Source organism: Garra rufa, chromosome 5 (genome assembly GCF_049309525.1).
Source record: "Garra rufa chromosome 5, GarRuf1.0, whole genome shotgun sequence".
NCBI classification, from domain to species: Eukaryota; Metazoa; Chordata; class Actinopteri; order Cypriniformes; family Cyprinidae; genus Garra; species Garra rufa.
In genome coordinates, this window is record NC_133365.1 from 33,537,752 (window position 1) to 33,555,967 (window position 18,216).

General features: G+C 37.2%; 1 protein-coding gene across 2 annotated transcripts in view; it reads right to left on the reverse strand.

Annotated features, from left to right (window-relative positions):
• Positions 1 to 18,216, reverse strand: part of atp2a3 (ATPase sarcoplasmic/endoplasmic reticulum Ca2+ transporting 3) — an 83,367-nt gene that overhangs the window by 41,971 nt on the left and 23,180 nt on the right. For both annotated transcript variants that reach the window (XM_073839813.1, XM_073839814.1), the window contains exons 2-5: positions 17,517 to 17,534; positions 17,182 to 17,264; positions 9,650 to 9,754; positions 6,159 to 6,297 (exon numbers count right to left, since the gene is read on the reverse strand). In XM_073839813.1, the coding sequence (XP_073695914.1) occupies positions 6,159 to 6,297; positions 9,650 to 9,754; positions 17,182 to 17,264; positions 17,517 to 17,534 (345 nt within the window). The remainder of the gene's footprint in view (positions 1 to 6,158; positions 6,298 to 9,649; positions 9,755 to 17,181; positions 17,265 to 17,516; positions 17,535 to 18,216) is intronic.

Here is an 18,216-nt window from a genome sequence, read left to right on the forward strand (position 1 = left end):
GTGGTCCAGGGTCACATATACCAACACTCTACTTAGGATTCTTTAGAAATCATTCTAATATGCTGATTTGGTTCTCAACAAACTTTTTTTTTTATTTTGAGATCCATCTTTTCACACTGAGGACAATTGAGGAACTCACACATAACTGTTACAAAAGATGAAAACAAATCAAGAAAGCAAACAATGCATTAAGCTGGGGGGTGTAAACTTTTGAATTGAATGGTCAGGGCAAATTTTACTTATATTGTCGTCTGGGAGACATAATATTTATGTATCTTCTGAAGTGCAATACTAAATGGAAAAATCTGTAAACAAAATCAGAAAAATTTCCAAATCATCATCCTGTTCAAAAGTTTACACCCCCTAGCTCTTAATGCATTGTGTTGCCTTCTTAAGCATCAGTAAATGTCTTCACCTTTTGTAATAGTTATGTATGAGTTATGTTTGCATATCAAAATCATACAGGATTTTTCTGAAGAACAGCAGGCAGATGAACTGCTCAGGACTTATGAACAACTATCACAAAATATAAAAACAGTCATGGATCATTCAGGAAACGACACACAGTATTAAGATTCAAGGGTATGTAAACTTTTGAACGGGGTAATTTATATAAATTCAATTATTATTTTGTCTTGTGGAGTAAATAAAAACATCTGTCATGTTAAATAGTTTATTGAGGACAGCACTAAATAAAAAAAATAAAAGTTTTCATGACCCCTCTTATTTTGTCAAAATTATTAACATTTAGCATATTCTGCAAGGGGTATGTAAATTTATGAGCACAACTGTATATATATCATATAAAACAGTGGGTGTCAGTGAGCTTGCAAATTCTCATCCCCATGTCATGTAGCTCCTGGACCAGGACAAAAAGACTGCAGGGGCACTTAACGGACATTTAACAGCAATTAGAGACCCTTAGTGTTGTAATTATACTCCATTTAAACCCTTTGGCTGAGCTGGAGGTGCCTGGGGGCAGCAAGACATGCAAGAGAGCAGCCACACTTCCCATTAGTCTTTTACACACTGTTAGACAGATAGTGGACGAGCGGCCCGGAAATTCTAGAAAGAATTGTGCTTAAGTGAAACTCCGAAGAAGGTTGAATGCCAGCTTTTTTACAGGACGAAAAAAAAAATGGTGTTTTGCTGCACGACAAATCATTTGTTAGTCATAGTCACATGATCTTGCATAACACTATTGTGTACAGAAAAAACATCCTCTCATCCCATCTTGCTTTCTCTATTCTTTTGCTCCAACCCTCTGGACATGATTTCTCAGCAGTGCGGTCTTTCTCTTCCTCCCACGTCGCAGGAATGGCTCACATCAGCCTTGGGGTCTCTGGTGAGGGAGACAACACCCCCATCAGGGGCTGCTCTGCGTGGGAGTTGGGATAGAGAGGGCACGGTGGGCAGGAACCTATTTACGCTCCCAGAACGACGGACCTTTCTCTTCTCTTTCTTGGATTTTATCGCTCTCTCTCTCTCTCTTTCCCCCCTCAGCGGTGTTTCCCACCCACTCGGTCACACTGCGAATGGGTACTGAACCCATCTAAATGCTAATGCGAACCGCTTTTCGCCATACCAAGCCAGAACAATGCAAAGTGAGCTAAATATACACAGACATTATGACAGTAGATGGCAAGCATCTGATAGCAGGAAACAGGCCTCCATGGACATCGGGCATAAACTTGATTAGAACGGGTGACGCATGCTTACTTGTAAATGTGGAACGGTGTAATAACAGAGGCTGTCGAGTTCAAGATGTTTGCAAACGCTGATCAAAACAGTCTAAAAGAGCCTGTGGGCATGACTAAAAGATGATGGGACTAAAGTGAATTTATTTGAAAAAACACATTCGATGACTTCACTGTTGCTCATCCCAAAGAGCGTGAAAATCTTTCCAAATCTTGAAGCTTTCTGTAAACCCCCTTCTGGTTCTCTGGATATTCTAATAGAGTGAGAATGTTATTTTTGAGCCTCCACAACAGTCAAAGGAAAGTTCCACTTCGGACACTGTGATTACCGCAACCATAACGTTGGCCTAACACTGGCACAATGAAGAGCTGACTGGAAATTGAAAAGTGTAAATAATCTATAAATATCTATAGTACTCATGCATGCAAAAAAATGTCTGAACGCTGTTTTCCGACCTCCAATTCTCTCGGTGGTGGTCTGCGCCAAAGGTTCCGATGGAATTGTCACTCTGCAGCGAGAAGTTGGTTGCCGTTTGTTTTGAATGATTTTTTTTCTTTCTGTAGTAACTAATTTATAGTTCTCAAAGTGCCTTTTTCCGATGAGTAATTTTCATTCAACCTCTAGAGAAAGTGCAAGTTTTTTTAGGTTGGGGTTGTTGTGTGTTTGCTTACACATGTTTGATCGTGCTTAGCAACAAGATTATGTCATCAGCATAGTCGGGTTAGACAGAACTTGAGAAATATTTCAGCAGATGCAGCTGACAACACCTCCGTCCTGCCAGCGCTTCCCACTTACTGAACAGGACTTGTTAAATGCTACGACTATAACCAGTGAACTCAGCACAAGCAGCTCAGCATGCGTGTGAATGTGTCTGCACCTCGTTAGTGGATTTGCGTGGCTATAAACCAGAGGACGGATCTTGAATCGAAGTGGCATCTCGCTTTCCCCCACTACCAATGATAACAACGTACAGAAGATACATAGAGTGCCAGCCGTTTCCACCCTCGCAGACCTCTGGAGTGGAAACACCTCTCCTCTTCTCCCCCCGGACTAATTCACCTTGTCTAGTTTTGTTCAGCTTGCAGGCTGGGAAGTGCTCAAGGCCTCAGGAAGAGGAAAATGCCAAAAATCTCACTCGCAATCCAAAAATATCCAGCAAACTGGCCATGGTGTTGAACTACCCAGCAACACAAAATGAAGTGTTTATTCAAATAGTTCTTGAGCATGGATTTTTTAAATTTTTTGACACCACGTTTTCTAGATACAATGATCCTCTTGCGAAGGACCCCTTTTTCTTAAATTTATGGCATATTTTTTAAAGTCTAAAATGTACACTGTATTACATAATCAGATTTTAAAAATGAAGTACTTCTAACTAACCTTTCGAGAAAAAAAGAGGAAACTGACCACACACTGACATACAAGACAGAGCAGGTTACTTCTGGTATGAAACAAGGTCTTAGCTATTAGCAAATAAAAAATACAGTTTTGTGGCTCTTTAATGTGTCATAACAGATGATTGTATTGTCTTATTAGATCAATCGACATGTGAACCGATCATCTTTTCTTATTTACTTAAAGCACAAAAAAAAAAATGAATGAACATCAGAACTTATTTGATTTCAACCACGGAAAGATGTCAATATACAAAATTTTTCGGACAAAATTGGTCAGATCACCAGTCAATCAAGTTGTAATCAGATTACAGTTACTTTTTATGGATTACATGATTACATATTATTCACACAATAGAAGTAAATTATTCATAATTTTTGATTCTGGAAGTCTGGACAAAAATGTTTCAAACCTGGAAGACTCTGGGGCATGTAATGTCATAGTTTATAACATAATAAATATAGTATTTGCTTGAAATATTGCTGGGGAAGTAAATATTTTAAGAATTTAACAACACATCCACACAGTTTACAGTTCTCTGATGTTGTTAATGGATGTATTGACATGCAGGTAACTAAATAAAATATTCATAATTCTTAGTTTTTATAAACTCACTATTCACTCTAATCTTTCTATAATCTAATGTTTAATGTCTTTTATGCTGATGATATCAGAAATGAAATATATGTGACCCTGGACATCATATGAAACAATAAATAAGCTTTCCATTGATGTTTGGTTTGATTGTATCAGACAATATTCGGCCAAGACACAACTATTTGAAAATCTGGAAACCGAGAGTGAAAAAATATCATAATACTGAGAAAATCTCCTTTAAAGTTGTCCAAATGAAGTTCTTAGCAATGGATATTACTAATCAAAAATTTTAGATATATTTACAGTAGGAAATTTACAAAATATCTTCATGGAACATGATCTTTACTTAATAACCTAGTGATTTTTGGCATAAAAGAAAAATTGATAATTTTGACCCATACAATGTATTTTTGGCTATTGCTACATATTTACCCGTGCTACTTAAAACTGGTTTTGTAGTCCAGGGTTACATACTTTTTTTCGTTTTGCTTTTTTATATCAATATGATACATTTATGTTTTGAATGGAAGTTTTTTTTTTAAACAAGTTTAACAAAAAGCATCTAAAAGTAATCCAAAAACTCAGAATACATTACCTAAAATAAGTAACCTAGATTGCATTACTAACTACGGTCATGTAATCTGTAATGGATTACAATTTGTAAATAATCTACCCACAAACCAGGACATAACTTGTTACTTTTAAAGTTGCATTTTGCTTGTTACCTCCCCAGTAACATCTCATTGGTCCAAAATCCAACTTAACATAGCTGTATATTACCACAGCTGAACATAACTTTAAATACTGGGCATGGTTTTGTCACATTGTGCTACAATTTTTGCTTTCAGGAAGGACAAAAACTTGATGCTGGAAACATCTGGACTGACAGTGATGTCTGGTAGTTACTTTACATGTCTGTCAGTTTGACCTTGACATGGGAGGGACTCTAGGGCCGGTTACCATGGTGACAGGGCCCACAGATGTCAGACGGGTGAAGTCTGACAGCGGGAGTGCGTGTACGTGCGCGGAGAGGGGAATCTGGCCGCTGGAATGCGGGCTTGTCAAGGCACAAGACCAAACAGTGCACCTGAACAAAGAGACGCTTGTTACCACCGTGCTAAGACAGGTAATGTAACCCAGATCTCATCCCCATCTCTTTAATTCCACCTGTCTCTCTTTCTCTGTGCATCTTGCTGCGTTTATCGTTCCCTCCTGCTCATCTGTCTTTCACGCTTTCGCACCGCTCAGCCCTTCTCTACCTCCCTCACACATTCTGTATCTCTCTGTACGCACGTTTCCCCCGCATCTTTGACTCTCTCACTTTCACTCCCATTCACAGCGATGTTGCCGCATCCATGTTTCTGAATGAATGCAGCTGCTCTCGAACATGAATCTGGAAATCTTACAGTGGAACAGGGATTATTAGTGCGATCTTTCTTTTGTTTTCACTGTAATAGTAAAAAGCAGATCCTCGCTGTCGTTTCCTTTCCCCTCATCTCTTCTACTCCACACTCTCTTCTACTCTGATGCAGACTGGAGATCATTAGCAAGCAGGGGTTTAAAGAAGCAAACACTGATTACTTTGAAGCCCAGACTAGCACATTTATATTTGTGCGTGATGCACAGATACGGTCAAATTTTAACAGAATGACAACAGGTCTATTTTTATCTCAGTGTCTGCATATACACTGGCAGGGTCCTCAACAGAGACTGGGCACGTTTGGATGTGTGAGGGAGGCATTGGCAAACCTGCAGTCACATGAAGGTGGAGAACGGTGGGACTGACAGTATGGAAAACAAGCTACATGTTTCAAAAAGAGGTAAGACAGAAAGAGAAAGAGCACTACAGTCACTTTTCAGCTTTGTACAATGAACAGAATGCGCACACACATACTGATTTTTCCTGCATGTCTCTGCTTGGCACTCTCATACTCACAGGAAAGCCACTTACGTAAGACAGTCTGGGATATTCCTGCTCTGCTTTCAAGTTTTTGGCAAGGAGCCCACACACACACACACACACACAGAGAAACCCTGAAGGGCTGCCGTTCAGGGCAGAGTTGCGGTGAAATGCACACAAACACACACTCTGGGCAGTCATACATAAGCCAATGGGAAGACTAAGGAAAACGACAGCCTGTGTTTGTGTGTTTTGGGTACAGTGAGAGGTGGTGATGACTGGAAGAAAGGAAAAAAAAAAAAAAACACTGGGCCACCTCCACTGCATATTATGTCAGACCACATGGGTAAATGTTCAGAAGAAACCTCCAAATGTCCACAGGACTTAAGCTGGAGGCTGTGGCGTATCCTTATTGTTCCAGAAACATCATCTCTCTGCGGATTTGAGTCCCTCTCTTTACTCAAGGGAAGAGACAGAGTGCAGATGAGGTTTTATTAAATCGACAGAGAGAGAGAGGAACAATTATGAGGGGGAATGGGAAAAAGAGTAAAAACAGGTCCAAGCTTACCAGAAACCTCCACAATATCTCCAGGCACGATGTCTCGAGCTTTGATCCTCTGGACGGCCGTGCGGTTAATGCGGTAGACTTTGCCCATCTCTGGCTCGTATTCCTTCAGAGCCTCGATGGCGTTCTCTGCATTTCGCTCCTGAGACCATACAAAGCCACACAAAGCATCAGCAAGGATACACATGGATCGCATTGGCAACAGTCCATATTTAAAGGTTGTATCAGCGATTTCTAGCCTGAAACATAAAGTGTCAAATTTAGCTGACCTTTCATCACGATCCGCTCGCTGCCTGCCCCATAAATTGTCTGTGAAAAAAACGCGTCTCTCTGGTCAGCCTAGAGTCCGAGATATGCCAAAAAAACAATCGGCACTACCAACCTTTCCACACGTAAACAAACAGTGTTCCAACCAATCAGCGTCAGGGGTTTGGTGTTGTGGACTTTCGCTCCGCCTCCCTCACATCCCTGCACCAGTAGGAAAGTCCACAACTCCAAACCCCTGACGCTGATTGGTTGGAACACAGTTTGTTTATCTGTGCAATAGTTGATAGCGCCGATTGTTTTTTTGGCATATCTCGGACCCTAGGCTGACCAGAGAGACGTGTTTTTTCACAGACAATTTATGGGGCAGGCAGCGAGTGGATCGTGAAGAAAGCTCAGCTGAAATTGACACTTTATGTTTTAGGCTAGAAATCGCTGATACAACCTTTAATTTTGTTTCACTTATGCTTGGTCTGATTAGGATAAAACGACAGTAGCCTACTCTTATAGATTTCTTTTGAAACCCTAACAGGTTTTAAAATCAATAAATGATTATCTAGCTTTCTTGCTGTACATTTTAATGTTAATGGTAAAAAAGTTAGTAAAATAAATTAATAAATAAACATTTTCGGATGCACTGAAATTGACCACTGAAGGAGAAAAGTGGCAGAAAATATGAGCGCTGTCTCTAGCAATATTCTGCTCTATAAATGCGCCTTCTGCTTATGTACCGCTCATTCTCACCGTAAAAGCAAAGTGACCCTACCCTCTTGTGACGCTAAACCCTGGTCACATGCTCTGATAATAAAAGCTTTGTAGGAAAATACATTATCTGGATAATTTGTCCCAATTTCATTGTGTTACCTTCAATAAAAGTGGGTTTTTTTATTGCCTTGTGTGTTTTTTTTAAATCTGTATCATTAAAATTATTTAGCTAAACTGAAAAGTCTTACAAAATTACTTTTTATTATTTAATAAATTTATCAAATAATTATTACAACGCATTTCAGAATTTTCATTTTGGTGCATCCCTAGTAATTTAGAATATTAAAATAAATATTAGAATATAAAAATAATATGAATTCAAAATATTATATTATAAATAATTTAGTGCTGGAAAACGATCAGTCACTATTACATTTACATTTACATTTACATTACATTACATTTACACTATTACTGTGTATATTTATTACGTGCATATAAATACACACACATGCATGTATATATTTAAGAAAAATGTTATGTTTATATATTAACTATATTTATATATAATATAAATTATATAAATATAAATATACACGTATTTAGATTAGGGCTGGGCCGATAAACGATATCATATCGAATCGCGATAAAATTTATGTTAATAACGATGATAGGCTCTAGACATTTTTTGCTCGATATGGATTAATCTAAGAGCCAATCACACAGTAGAAATATGCGACAACAGCCAATCAGCGTACAGCGTGCGTGTGCACGTCAAAGTACAAAGTTCATTTCCACTTTGCGAAGCAAACTTAACACCAGGACGACAAAAAAAAGAGAGAGGAAGCAGCGACGAAAGTGAAACTAACTTCGAGTTATTATCCAAAGATGTTGAAATTGTCGACAAAAAAGGTAGCACGAATTCCGTTATATAAGTGGTTTGGCTACCTGAAAAGTGACTCTTAGCTCAGCTGAGAGTTTGGCGCGATTGTTAAAACTGAAACCGAAAGCAAAAAACGCACGCGCATTCAAAAGCAATTTTAATCCCCCCAATGCACGCAAATTAGGCTACATGACATATCTAGGCTGTTATTTGTATGTAGGCTATGATAGGTTGTGTATGTCTATAGCTCTGTATCATGCTTGAAATATCCGTCTCTATTTGCACTTTGAATATTTAGAGAGTAGCCTACTTTGATTATGGCTGAATTACCTGCACTTAATACGATTAAGAAAGAACCGTGTCGTAATTTTTTGTTATTTATACTGTAGATTGTTTCAAAATACAGTGGTTGCCTCTAATTTAAATAGCTCAACCTATAATAGAGAAAATAAACAATTGTGTTAATAATAATAATAAATAAATAATTGTGTTACAAATTATGTTTTTACAATAATTTTATGTTTACATTTTGTACATTTACTCTCATTTAACATACTCTGTCACAACTTTTTTATTTTTTTTATTTTAGTAAGTTGTTTTAATTTTTAAGGCCAAATCTGTAATCTGTTTTTGTTAATAAACTATACTTTAAATGTAATTTAATGAACCCTTTCATTTTTGTGGCTTTAGTCATTGTTGGGATACTATTTTAAAGATGGCAACATCAACAGCTTGTATCGAAATATATATCGTTATCGTTCAATATGGGGAAAAAAATATCGAGATTACATTTTTGCCATATCGCCCAGCCCTAATTTAGATACACAAATATTTTCAAAATACATACTCTATGTGTGTGTCTTTATATACATAATAAATATACACAGTACACAGTACACACACAAACACACACACACACACACACACACACACACACACACACACACACACACACACACACACACACACACACACACACACACACACACACACACACACACACACACACACACACATATTTTATAAACAAAAACTTTTATTTTGGATGCAATTAATCATGATCAATTGTTGCCCAGCACTAAATGAATTATATTAAAATTAATAGTATCAATCAAATATTTAAAATTAACAAAAATAAATAAAAAAAATACTGGCATTATCATATTGGTTGTCAGCCACAGAATTAACATCTTATAAGACTAATTTTTTATAGCTGCATCATTAATATCAACAGTAATAACAGGCATAGCACATGTGTGAGTTCTACATTTAGCTAGAAGTCAAATATAGCATGACTAGGATTATAGGATTGATAAGATTAGGATTAATTAGGTAAATCTCTTAGCACTGTCAATGCAGTCCACTACTGTGTCCAGATATTGTGTAATAATTGTAACTTATTACACACTAATACACACATCTGAACACCTGATAATCATTTGTTTAGGAACAGAACTGTTTAGTAGTAGTTGTAGTAGTAGTAGTGGGTGTAGTAGTAGTAATAGTCGCAGTATATCTAATGCTAAACAGCAGGAAGTCAAGTAGACCCGCTGTTCTGACATTACTTGTTGTGAAGATAGATTTGATCATTAGTTGAAAATCATTGTGGTCCTTCAATTTCTCAGCCCACACAACCACCCACCTGCCAGACTCCAATGACTGCGTTGGCCACCAGAATGAGCAGGATGACAATAGGCTCCACGAACGCTGTGGTCGACTCCTCCCCATCCTCAAACAGTGCCAACACCTAATGAACAAACAAAACATAAATTACTCCTACCTCACATTCAAAGCTCCGTTCTGTTAAGGTTATTGAAGTGAGAATTCAAGTATTCAAAAATTCTCTTCAAATTAAATAAAACTAAATTCTTATACAATTCACCACTGTCTTCACTTACATAAGTTTGGGAGAAGAGAAACTAATTTTAACTTGCAAGGACACATTGCACATTGAATTGATCAAAAGTGTCAGTAAAGACATTTAGAATGTCACAAAAGATTTCTATATTTCTAAATATTGGAGTAATAACTTCTGACAAATTATTTTTGCCATCATAGGAAATATTTAAATAGAAAACAGTTATTTTAAATTGTAAAAATATTCCACAGCATTACTGTTTTTACTGTATTTTTGATCAAACCAAGGCAGCCCTGGAGAGCAGACTTCTTTCATAAACATAAAAAACATCATCTATTGGCAGAGAAAGCAAAGTATTAAAACTAATAAACAACTGAAAAAGTACTTTCTGTTGAACCCCAAGAACCCGACAGTACCACTGTTAAATAAACAGTACAATAAACATCAGGCTCTGTCTGTTATGAAACAAGATATTGGATTATTCCACACCCATTACAAGTATTCCAGTGAAATCATGCCATCAGGTACATGCCCCGGGCAGATATGTGAGAGTTCAGGGTGGGAGGCCTTTTCAGTAAAACCCCAGTTACCTTAGAAGCTAAAAAGCAGTTCACGCAATATGTATGATACGGTAAACATAAGAGTGAAAATCCAGCTGGAATGGAATGTGACAGCTTGATTTTTGGAGATCGCAGAGAAGGCCTTGAAGTTCATTACTTTCTGTCAGTGTTCATCTGTTCAACTTCACATCAGAGATCGAAACTCGGAAAAAGTAAGACGTGAGTTGACCTGAAAGATGTTCAATAGCACTAAAAGTCAACAACAAGGAGCTAAGTTGTATAGCCATGAATACACTAAGACTTTTAGGCACATCATGTACTTTTTAAAAGACAGTTTTCCTGGTGTCCTCCACAGACCTTTCTGATATTATGCATTCACACAGTGCTTTCTCTCTCTCCTTCCACCTAATTCTAAGCAGCTAGATCAGTCATAGAGCAGTCTGTCTTTAACCTTTCATTACAAACTGATGTGTCCCATGCAGAGGCTTCTTTAAGTCGCTGAGTAACCGTGAAATAAGATGGGCAGGCAAATGAGGGGGGAGTGAATGCAGAGACCAAAAATAGTCGAAGAGGCAGAATGAGAAAGTGATGAAGAGCAAAAAGGACTCCATAAAACAAAACGGGTGGAAAGATGACAATTACTGAAATATTGAGGAAAGCCACACAGATGAGTGGCTTAGAGTTTAGATCACAGAGCTCAGCTAAATCCTGTCAAGTCATGGCTCTGGGCGGCCTATTCACTCATAAATATCAGTAGACTGTAGATCCTCTCTGCATTCCTTCGAGTTTTTATACTTCAAACAGAATACAAATGGACTGACTAGATCGGTTCCGCTTACAAACAATGGCAAACAAACCGCTATTAGTTTGAACATTTTTCTAAGACTTCAAAGCATCTTCTTTTGTGCTCCACAGAAGAAAGTCAGTCATTCAGGTTCTGAAAGATATGGAGGGTGAGTATATGATGACACAATTTTCCTTTTTGGGTGAACTATCCCTTTAAGATACCATGTATGCATTCCCGTACAATTACAACACGAGTGGTATTGCTTGTCTGGATCAATTTGACCACTGAATATTTGGTGACCAAGATTATCTCTGGCAACCCAGGCTCATGAAAATACGAGCCTCTATATACATTTTTGCATCACTGTAATTCCATACCCTACTGCATGTAGGGTTTCAAAGTGAAATGTCCAGAGAGTGGTGCTAAAACACACGTTTAATACATAACCGTGGCATGTTATTATTACGTTGGTACAGGCACGTATTGCTGTGTTTTTACTAAACAGGTTCGTATTGCGGCGGTTTACATGGTTAATAATACATATACTGTAAAATGAAATTCCAAGACTTTCAAGCACTACTTGATTTTCAAGGACTTCACTCAGAGATCTCACTTATCAAACAATGTCTTATCTTTCAAATTCTAAAAAAGATAAATAAAAATCTGCTAAAAAAATGATATGTGAAATTCTAATCTAAATCAAATGACTCACGAACCTGCTCCGAAATCCCAATGTAAATCAAATGATTCACAAGTGGGTTCATAAATCATTCTGCGAATAAATGATTCGAAATCTACGCTAAAGTCCCGATTTGAATACTAATTCGCAAAGCATTTAATTTCAAAACAGGACTTGGAGCTTGGAGCGTGGATCGTGATCCGATTGGAGCACTTCGAAACAGTGAATCATTTTGCAACGCAATGGTTGAACTGATTTAGAGTTTCAAAAAGCTTTGTTTCACCCATAACTATACATGCTTTAAAAAAAAAAAAAAAATTTAAATGGCTCTTTTAATTTGATCAGTTTTTGCTAGTGAATCGCTTGAAATGAATGATCGAAGTCACAAGTTTGAATTAATCAGAGAGTAAATGACTCACTTAATTGATTCGGTTCATCTGTTTATCTTTTCGAGTCTTCAGCCATGTTTACACGACACCGTCAGTACTACTACTGGCTTAGCTCAACAGTTTTATGAAATAAGCGGGAAAACGGCATGATGTTTTTCGAAACTGTGTGAATTTTGCATGAAAAGATATGTGCTTTTGAAAAAATTACACACTTATTTCATAGATACATTTTAATAATTCAAGTAGTTTTTAAGTACCACTTCAGGAATGTTGCTATTATCAAGGCTTTTCCAGGCCTTAAATTTTCTACTCGTGTACGAACCCTTTGTTCAGAATTCAAATATCCAGGGAGTGTCACTAAATGTTAATGCTCTATCATGTTGGAAATATCTCCTACACCCAACCCTAAACCTAACCGAAAGTGTAAAAAAAAATGCAAAAGTGATATAAAAACGCATTTGTTGATGCATCCGTGCTATTTTAACTTCCTTATGTTGATTTGAGCTGTTTTGTCGAGCCGCTGTTTCACGGAGTTCGTACCGGAGATCTTCATCACTCAAGGGCGATGCCGTATTGCGTGAGCTGCCAAGCAAACCCACTGAATTAGAAAACTCATGCATATTAACCTGTATGTGAGACAACAGTCAAAAGTATCAGTTTTCTAATAGTGCAGGATGTTAATGTTGTTTTGAAGTCATTGTATTGTGCAAGTAATTGAGTGAAAATTAGGCTTTATTAATCAAAACTGAACCTGTAAATCATACTTTGTGTGAAAAGGAATAAAGGTTGTTGGAGTTTTACTGCCTTCAGTGTTCATTTCAACTGGAAACAGTGATTTTTTTTTTCAGTTTTGCAGAAATGTATACAGAGGCATGTATTTCCAATACCCCTATGTTGCAAATGTTTTGAGATTTTAGAATCTGATAGCCTACACAAACTCCTAACTACACTTTTTTGAAACTGAAAGAACTGAAAATTATAGCACAAACATAAATAAAAAGTTTTCATGCCATCACTAGCTAAAAGTTATTCACAGTGACCAAAATATGACTTTAGGAAAGTTTCTGATAATAAATTTCCACCTGTTGAAGTGGTACCTAAATTGCATCATTCATAACGTCTCCCCCTGGAAACATAAAAACTCAAAAAACTTTAAAACTGCTCCACTGAGAAGCTTTTCTCAAATCATCAAAAGGAAGAGCCTCTCAGTGGGCATACTCTTTACCATTTAAATACAGGAAGTCTATCCATTGTTCAAGTGACCTTTTCTCTGATGACGTGCGGCACTGTGCTGGAGTCTCGAGCGTGAAAGATTCTCATTTTATATTGAGGTCTAATAGAAAATAGCTAAATGACATTACGCTGATGCACAGTCTGCCAGAGATCTTCTGAAGTCGTGACTGATAATGTGGAGAGCGCTGTACACCAGTAATCGACGGACTAGATCTACGTGTCAGAAACAGCTAAAATGAAAAATGAAGACGACAGAGCAGAAATAAAAAAAAACTCATCAGGACAGAAGCAATATAGTTAGTTATCTAAAATGAACTGAAATGAAAATGGGCAGCCATTTCGGGGTGTCTTGGGACCAGCAGTCGCATGGCTGCACATGTTTGTTTCCATCCAATAGCTTTCATTCCCAGCACATGCTGTTCTAGAATGAGTCAGGCTATCATACCCTCATAACACAACACTTCAAAACACAAAATAAATAAATAAAAAACAAAACAGTACATTTTTGTCTCTGTGGCTCCCCCGTCGCTTAGATACCGTCGGCTTTGTTCTCATAACATGCAAAAAAGTCAGGAAAGCTGAATGCTAAAGATTTTAATATATTCAAAAAGGCACACAAATGAGTTCTAAGACTGGGCTGATCTCCCCAGAGTATTTCCATTGCACCATAGCAGTTGTCCTGCACACAAACACACACACAAGGTTTCTGGGAGGTCTAATGCAATATTTTTATCAGTTTCAAGTGCTCCGCAGGATTCCAGTGGTCGGAAGACTGGTGCTCGCCTCATAGAATTTAACCATGGTTAAGACAATAAAAGTATGGATGAAAGACACAATGATGGATGACATGAGCAAAGCTCCAAACGCTGATGCACTTGAAGATGACACTGAATGCAGATGTCTGGAAACAAAAAGCATCTACACAAAGACCACAGCAGCTAACGTGTGTTATTGTTTAAAAAAAAAAAAAAAAGACTGTCTGTCTGGTCTGACCGTCCGTTCCACTGCGGGTGAGCAAGAGCGTGTATGCGCTCATGTTATATTACTCTCACAGAACGGCGGGGGGCTGGAGTGGTTCGACCGTGGCCCCTGTTGCTACTTGAAGTCAGACGGAAAGTTCATAAAAAGGTAAATTCATAAAAGCCAATAAGAAAAACAGACTATGCTCAACAGTTTAACAAGTCAGAGTTTTGGAAAGTCTGGAGTCCTGCTCAGCAGAACCACAGCAACACTTTCATTACGTCACAACATAAGGATAGTTTATCTACTCTAGTTTACTACTCTAGTTTAAAGAAAGTAAGATAGAGTCAGCAAGCATGCAATAAATTGATAGATATAATGTTTTGAATGAATTTAAAATAGGGAACAGTTATTTAAAATTGCATTAATATTTCACAATACTACACTTTTCACTGTAGAGTTTCTTTCAAAAGCATTACTGACTTAAAGTCAAACTTTTTAAAGGTAGTGTATATACTAGGAATGTAACGATATTATCGATATTGTGGTATTGCGATATTGTCATGGTCACATGATGATATGAAACTCTAAAGGTCTTCCATGCAAAAAGTGTCGATTTTTAAAATATTCTAACATAAAAAGTCTTTAAAGTTGTCTTTTGTGCCATTATGGTTTGGCTCAGAATCTGTCAAACAAACTAAAGCCCGAAAGCACAATATGGCTTAATCATTCATCAAGTCTGTTTTCGCTGCACATTTCAAAGCGAAGCGAACACTTCATTCAAGCAATCAGCTCACGATCCGGCGTTTTCCGCACCTCAGAACGGCTCAGTTCACAGTGAATGCAGAGAACTCATTTACTGCATGTTCTGCGAGTTTGGCGTGCGCTTAGGAATGCAACGGCCACCGGTTATGCTTTATTTTCATGGCAGATGATTACAGCATTTCACTAGATTTGTCGAGCATTTTTGGAAGCCTGTTTTCATCAAAGCTGGAGTTTTCCATCAGAATAAAAACTCCACTGCCGTTTCCCTCAATAAAAAGTTCAAAAGTGCAGTATGAATTGCTGACAGCTAGAGGTTTAAACGGGTAACGTTACTGCAGTCCAAATTCAAAATATCTCTTTCAAGTGTAGAAATTAGGAAATAAGTATTGTAATTATTCTACTGTAGTGTAAAGAAAAACATATAAAATATTCATTTTCATTTATTTTACAGTGCAATTGTTTTACAATATATGGCTATTACTGTCATAGGAATAACAATAACATAACATTGTTATTATTATTATTATATTCTAATTTGTTTGGCTTCCTAAAACACCAGTGTGAATGTAATTTAGACTGAGACAGTATAACACTTAAGTACCCTTTAAAGTTCAGTCAATTCACTGACTTTTTTCTTAGTTAAGAACATTGGTCTCTCAAAGTTAAAATGTACAAAATTTCCTAATTTGTCTTTTTTTTTAAATATCATATTTGAATGTTGTATCGTGGACTTCATATTGTGAGATTTTGATATCGTTACATCCCTAATATTACACTTTCGCTGTATTTTTGATCAAATAAATGTAGCTGTGGTGAGCATAATAGTTTCTTTAAAAAGCATTCAAAAATATTACCGAGCTCAAACATTTGAAAGGTAGTGTTTATACATATTATTATTATAGATATATCGTTCTAAATATATTAAGTTGTGGTTCTTTAACTGCCATGAATTTACAGACGTAACTTCTCAGAGAAAATTTCAGCCAATTGAGAGAGGGTGAGAGGGGTGTTAGACTTTCGACACTATAAACTTGAGATTATTTGTTTCTAAATTCATCCTATTTGCACCCTGTCTCGCACCGTTTATTCTGCATCTTCCACCATGATCACTGCATTTTTAGGATGTCAGTTTTAAAAATACTTTTAAATACTTTTATCTACTTAACTGTAACTAAAACCTAAACTTTAAAAACATCATGATTGTTCTGTTCTCTGCTGTGTTTTATCTACATAAGAGTGGTGTCTTACTGTATGCCCCGTATCGAACAGTTGTTAAACCTCAATCTAAATGACTTTAATTTAACTGAGTAGACGATAATGAAAGTATGTAGTTTTAAAAGTGTCTAATTCAAAGACTTATACCTGACCTAACACTTTTAAGATAAACAACTGTACCAATCTTGCAGGTGATAAATGTGCAGAGCTAAAGATGTTTAATGCTTTCTTTCCAAGGACTAACTGAAAAGAGTGCTGAGTGCACAGCTAGTTTCTTTGGAGTTTTCTGACATGGTTTATGGACAAATGAGCTTTGACTTTAAGTCACCCAATCATTTACATGTGCTCTCTACTGTGAGCATAAGACACCCAGGTAAATGACCTTAAACCACACAAATGAGTTCTGGTGAAGCTTTTACATATATCATTTGACTACAAAGACACATTTTAAAATGAAAAGGGGAGATAAAAAAAATCCCTCTCCTCTGTGCTCTAATTACTGTCAATCATTTAGTGAAATCTGAGGTTTCGCACACCAGAATGCAAACTGGATCTGAAAGATGGTGTTGGCAGTTCATTCTGTCTGGTGTTCTGCATTACCTCACCTTACTGCATGAACTACAACTGCTATAAAACTTATGGTGGGGTCTGGCTGTCATACTCTTTATTGTGCTGGGAATAAAATAGAATTTCTGAACCACATCTAAACCAGATAATAAATCACTTACGAAAGACACGCAGGCTGCCAGCAGCAGGATCCTCACCAGTAGGTCCTCAAACTGCTCCACCACCAACTCCCACAGTGATTTACCTGTGAGAGAGACGGATATGAGAATGACAAACAGACAGATTGACAGACAACAATTTAAAATATGCAATGACAAGTGGGTCTTAGGTAAAGTTTCGGAAACCACACAGCTATAACGCAGTGCATGTGTGCATAGTCTTAAAGTAAGTCTTAAAGTTTACCTCTCTCTAGTAAAACAGAATGACTGAGCCCATGCTAATGGTGCAACCCATAAAGAGAGAGCAGTAACAACATGATGGAAAGATCAATATTTACCTTCTTCGGCTGGGAGCTCTGTCAGTCAAAACACGGCGAGGCAATCCGTTGTGGAATGAGAGGCAGGGTACGAGGAAGAGAGAGAGAGAGAGAAAGAGAGGACAAAACAGAGGGTATTCTGTTAGAAAGGCCATACGGTAAAAACGTTGTTTAAACAGTTTCTTTTACATCACACTGCATTGCCTGTGATGGCGTGAGTTGGCTTCATTTTCTGCCTGAATGTTAAATACACAGAGACATGCAGCGCAATGCTGAACCAGAAGATTACAGATTAGCGTAGGCAATTATTGATTTAGGATTAATGGACTTTTTCTCCCTGCAGAATAGGTATGAGATTTTTTTGCAGTATCTAAGCCATTCTTTACAAAGATTCCTACATTGTAAAAACAAACTGCAATACCTTTGGCGGCTTTACTTTTCAACACTCACTTATAGTTAATCTTTAAAAACACAAAAAGGTTGATTGTAAAAAAGGGACAGGGCTGGCTTTATCTCAAAATATTAAATTTTTCAAACTACTGTATATGTTATAATGCTGTGATGCCTAAATACACTTGTACTATATCGGCAATACACTTGTACACATCAATTTGTATGTCAAATTCTTCTTTTTTGGGGGGTAAAAAATACTATAGAATTTTAATATCAGCTATAGGGGTTGACTGTTTTTCAGGCCCAATGCCGATACTGATTATTACAG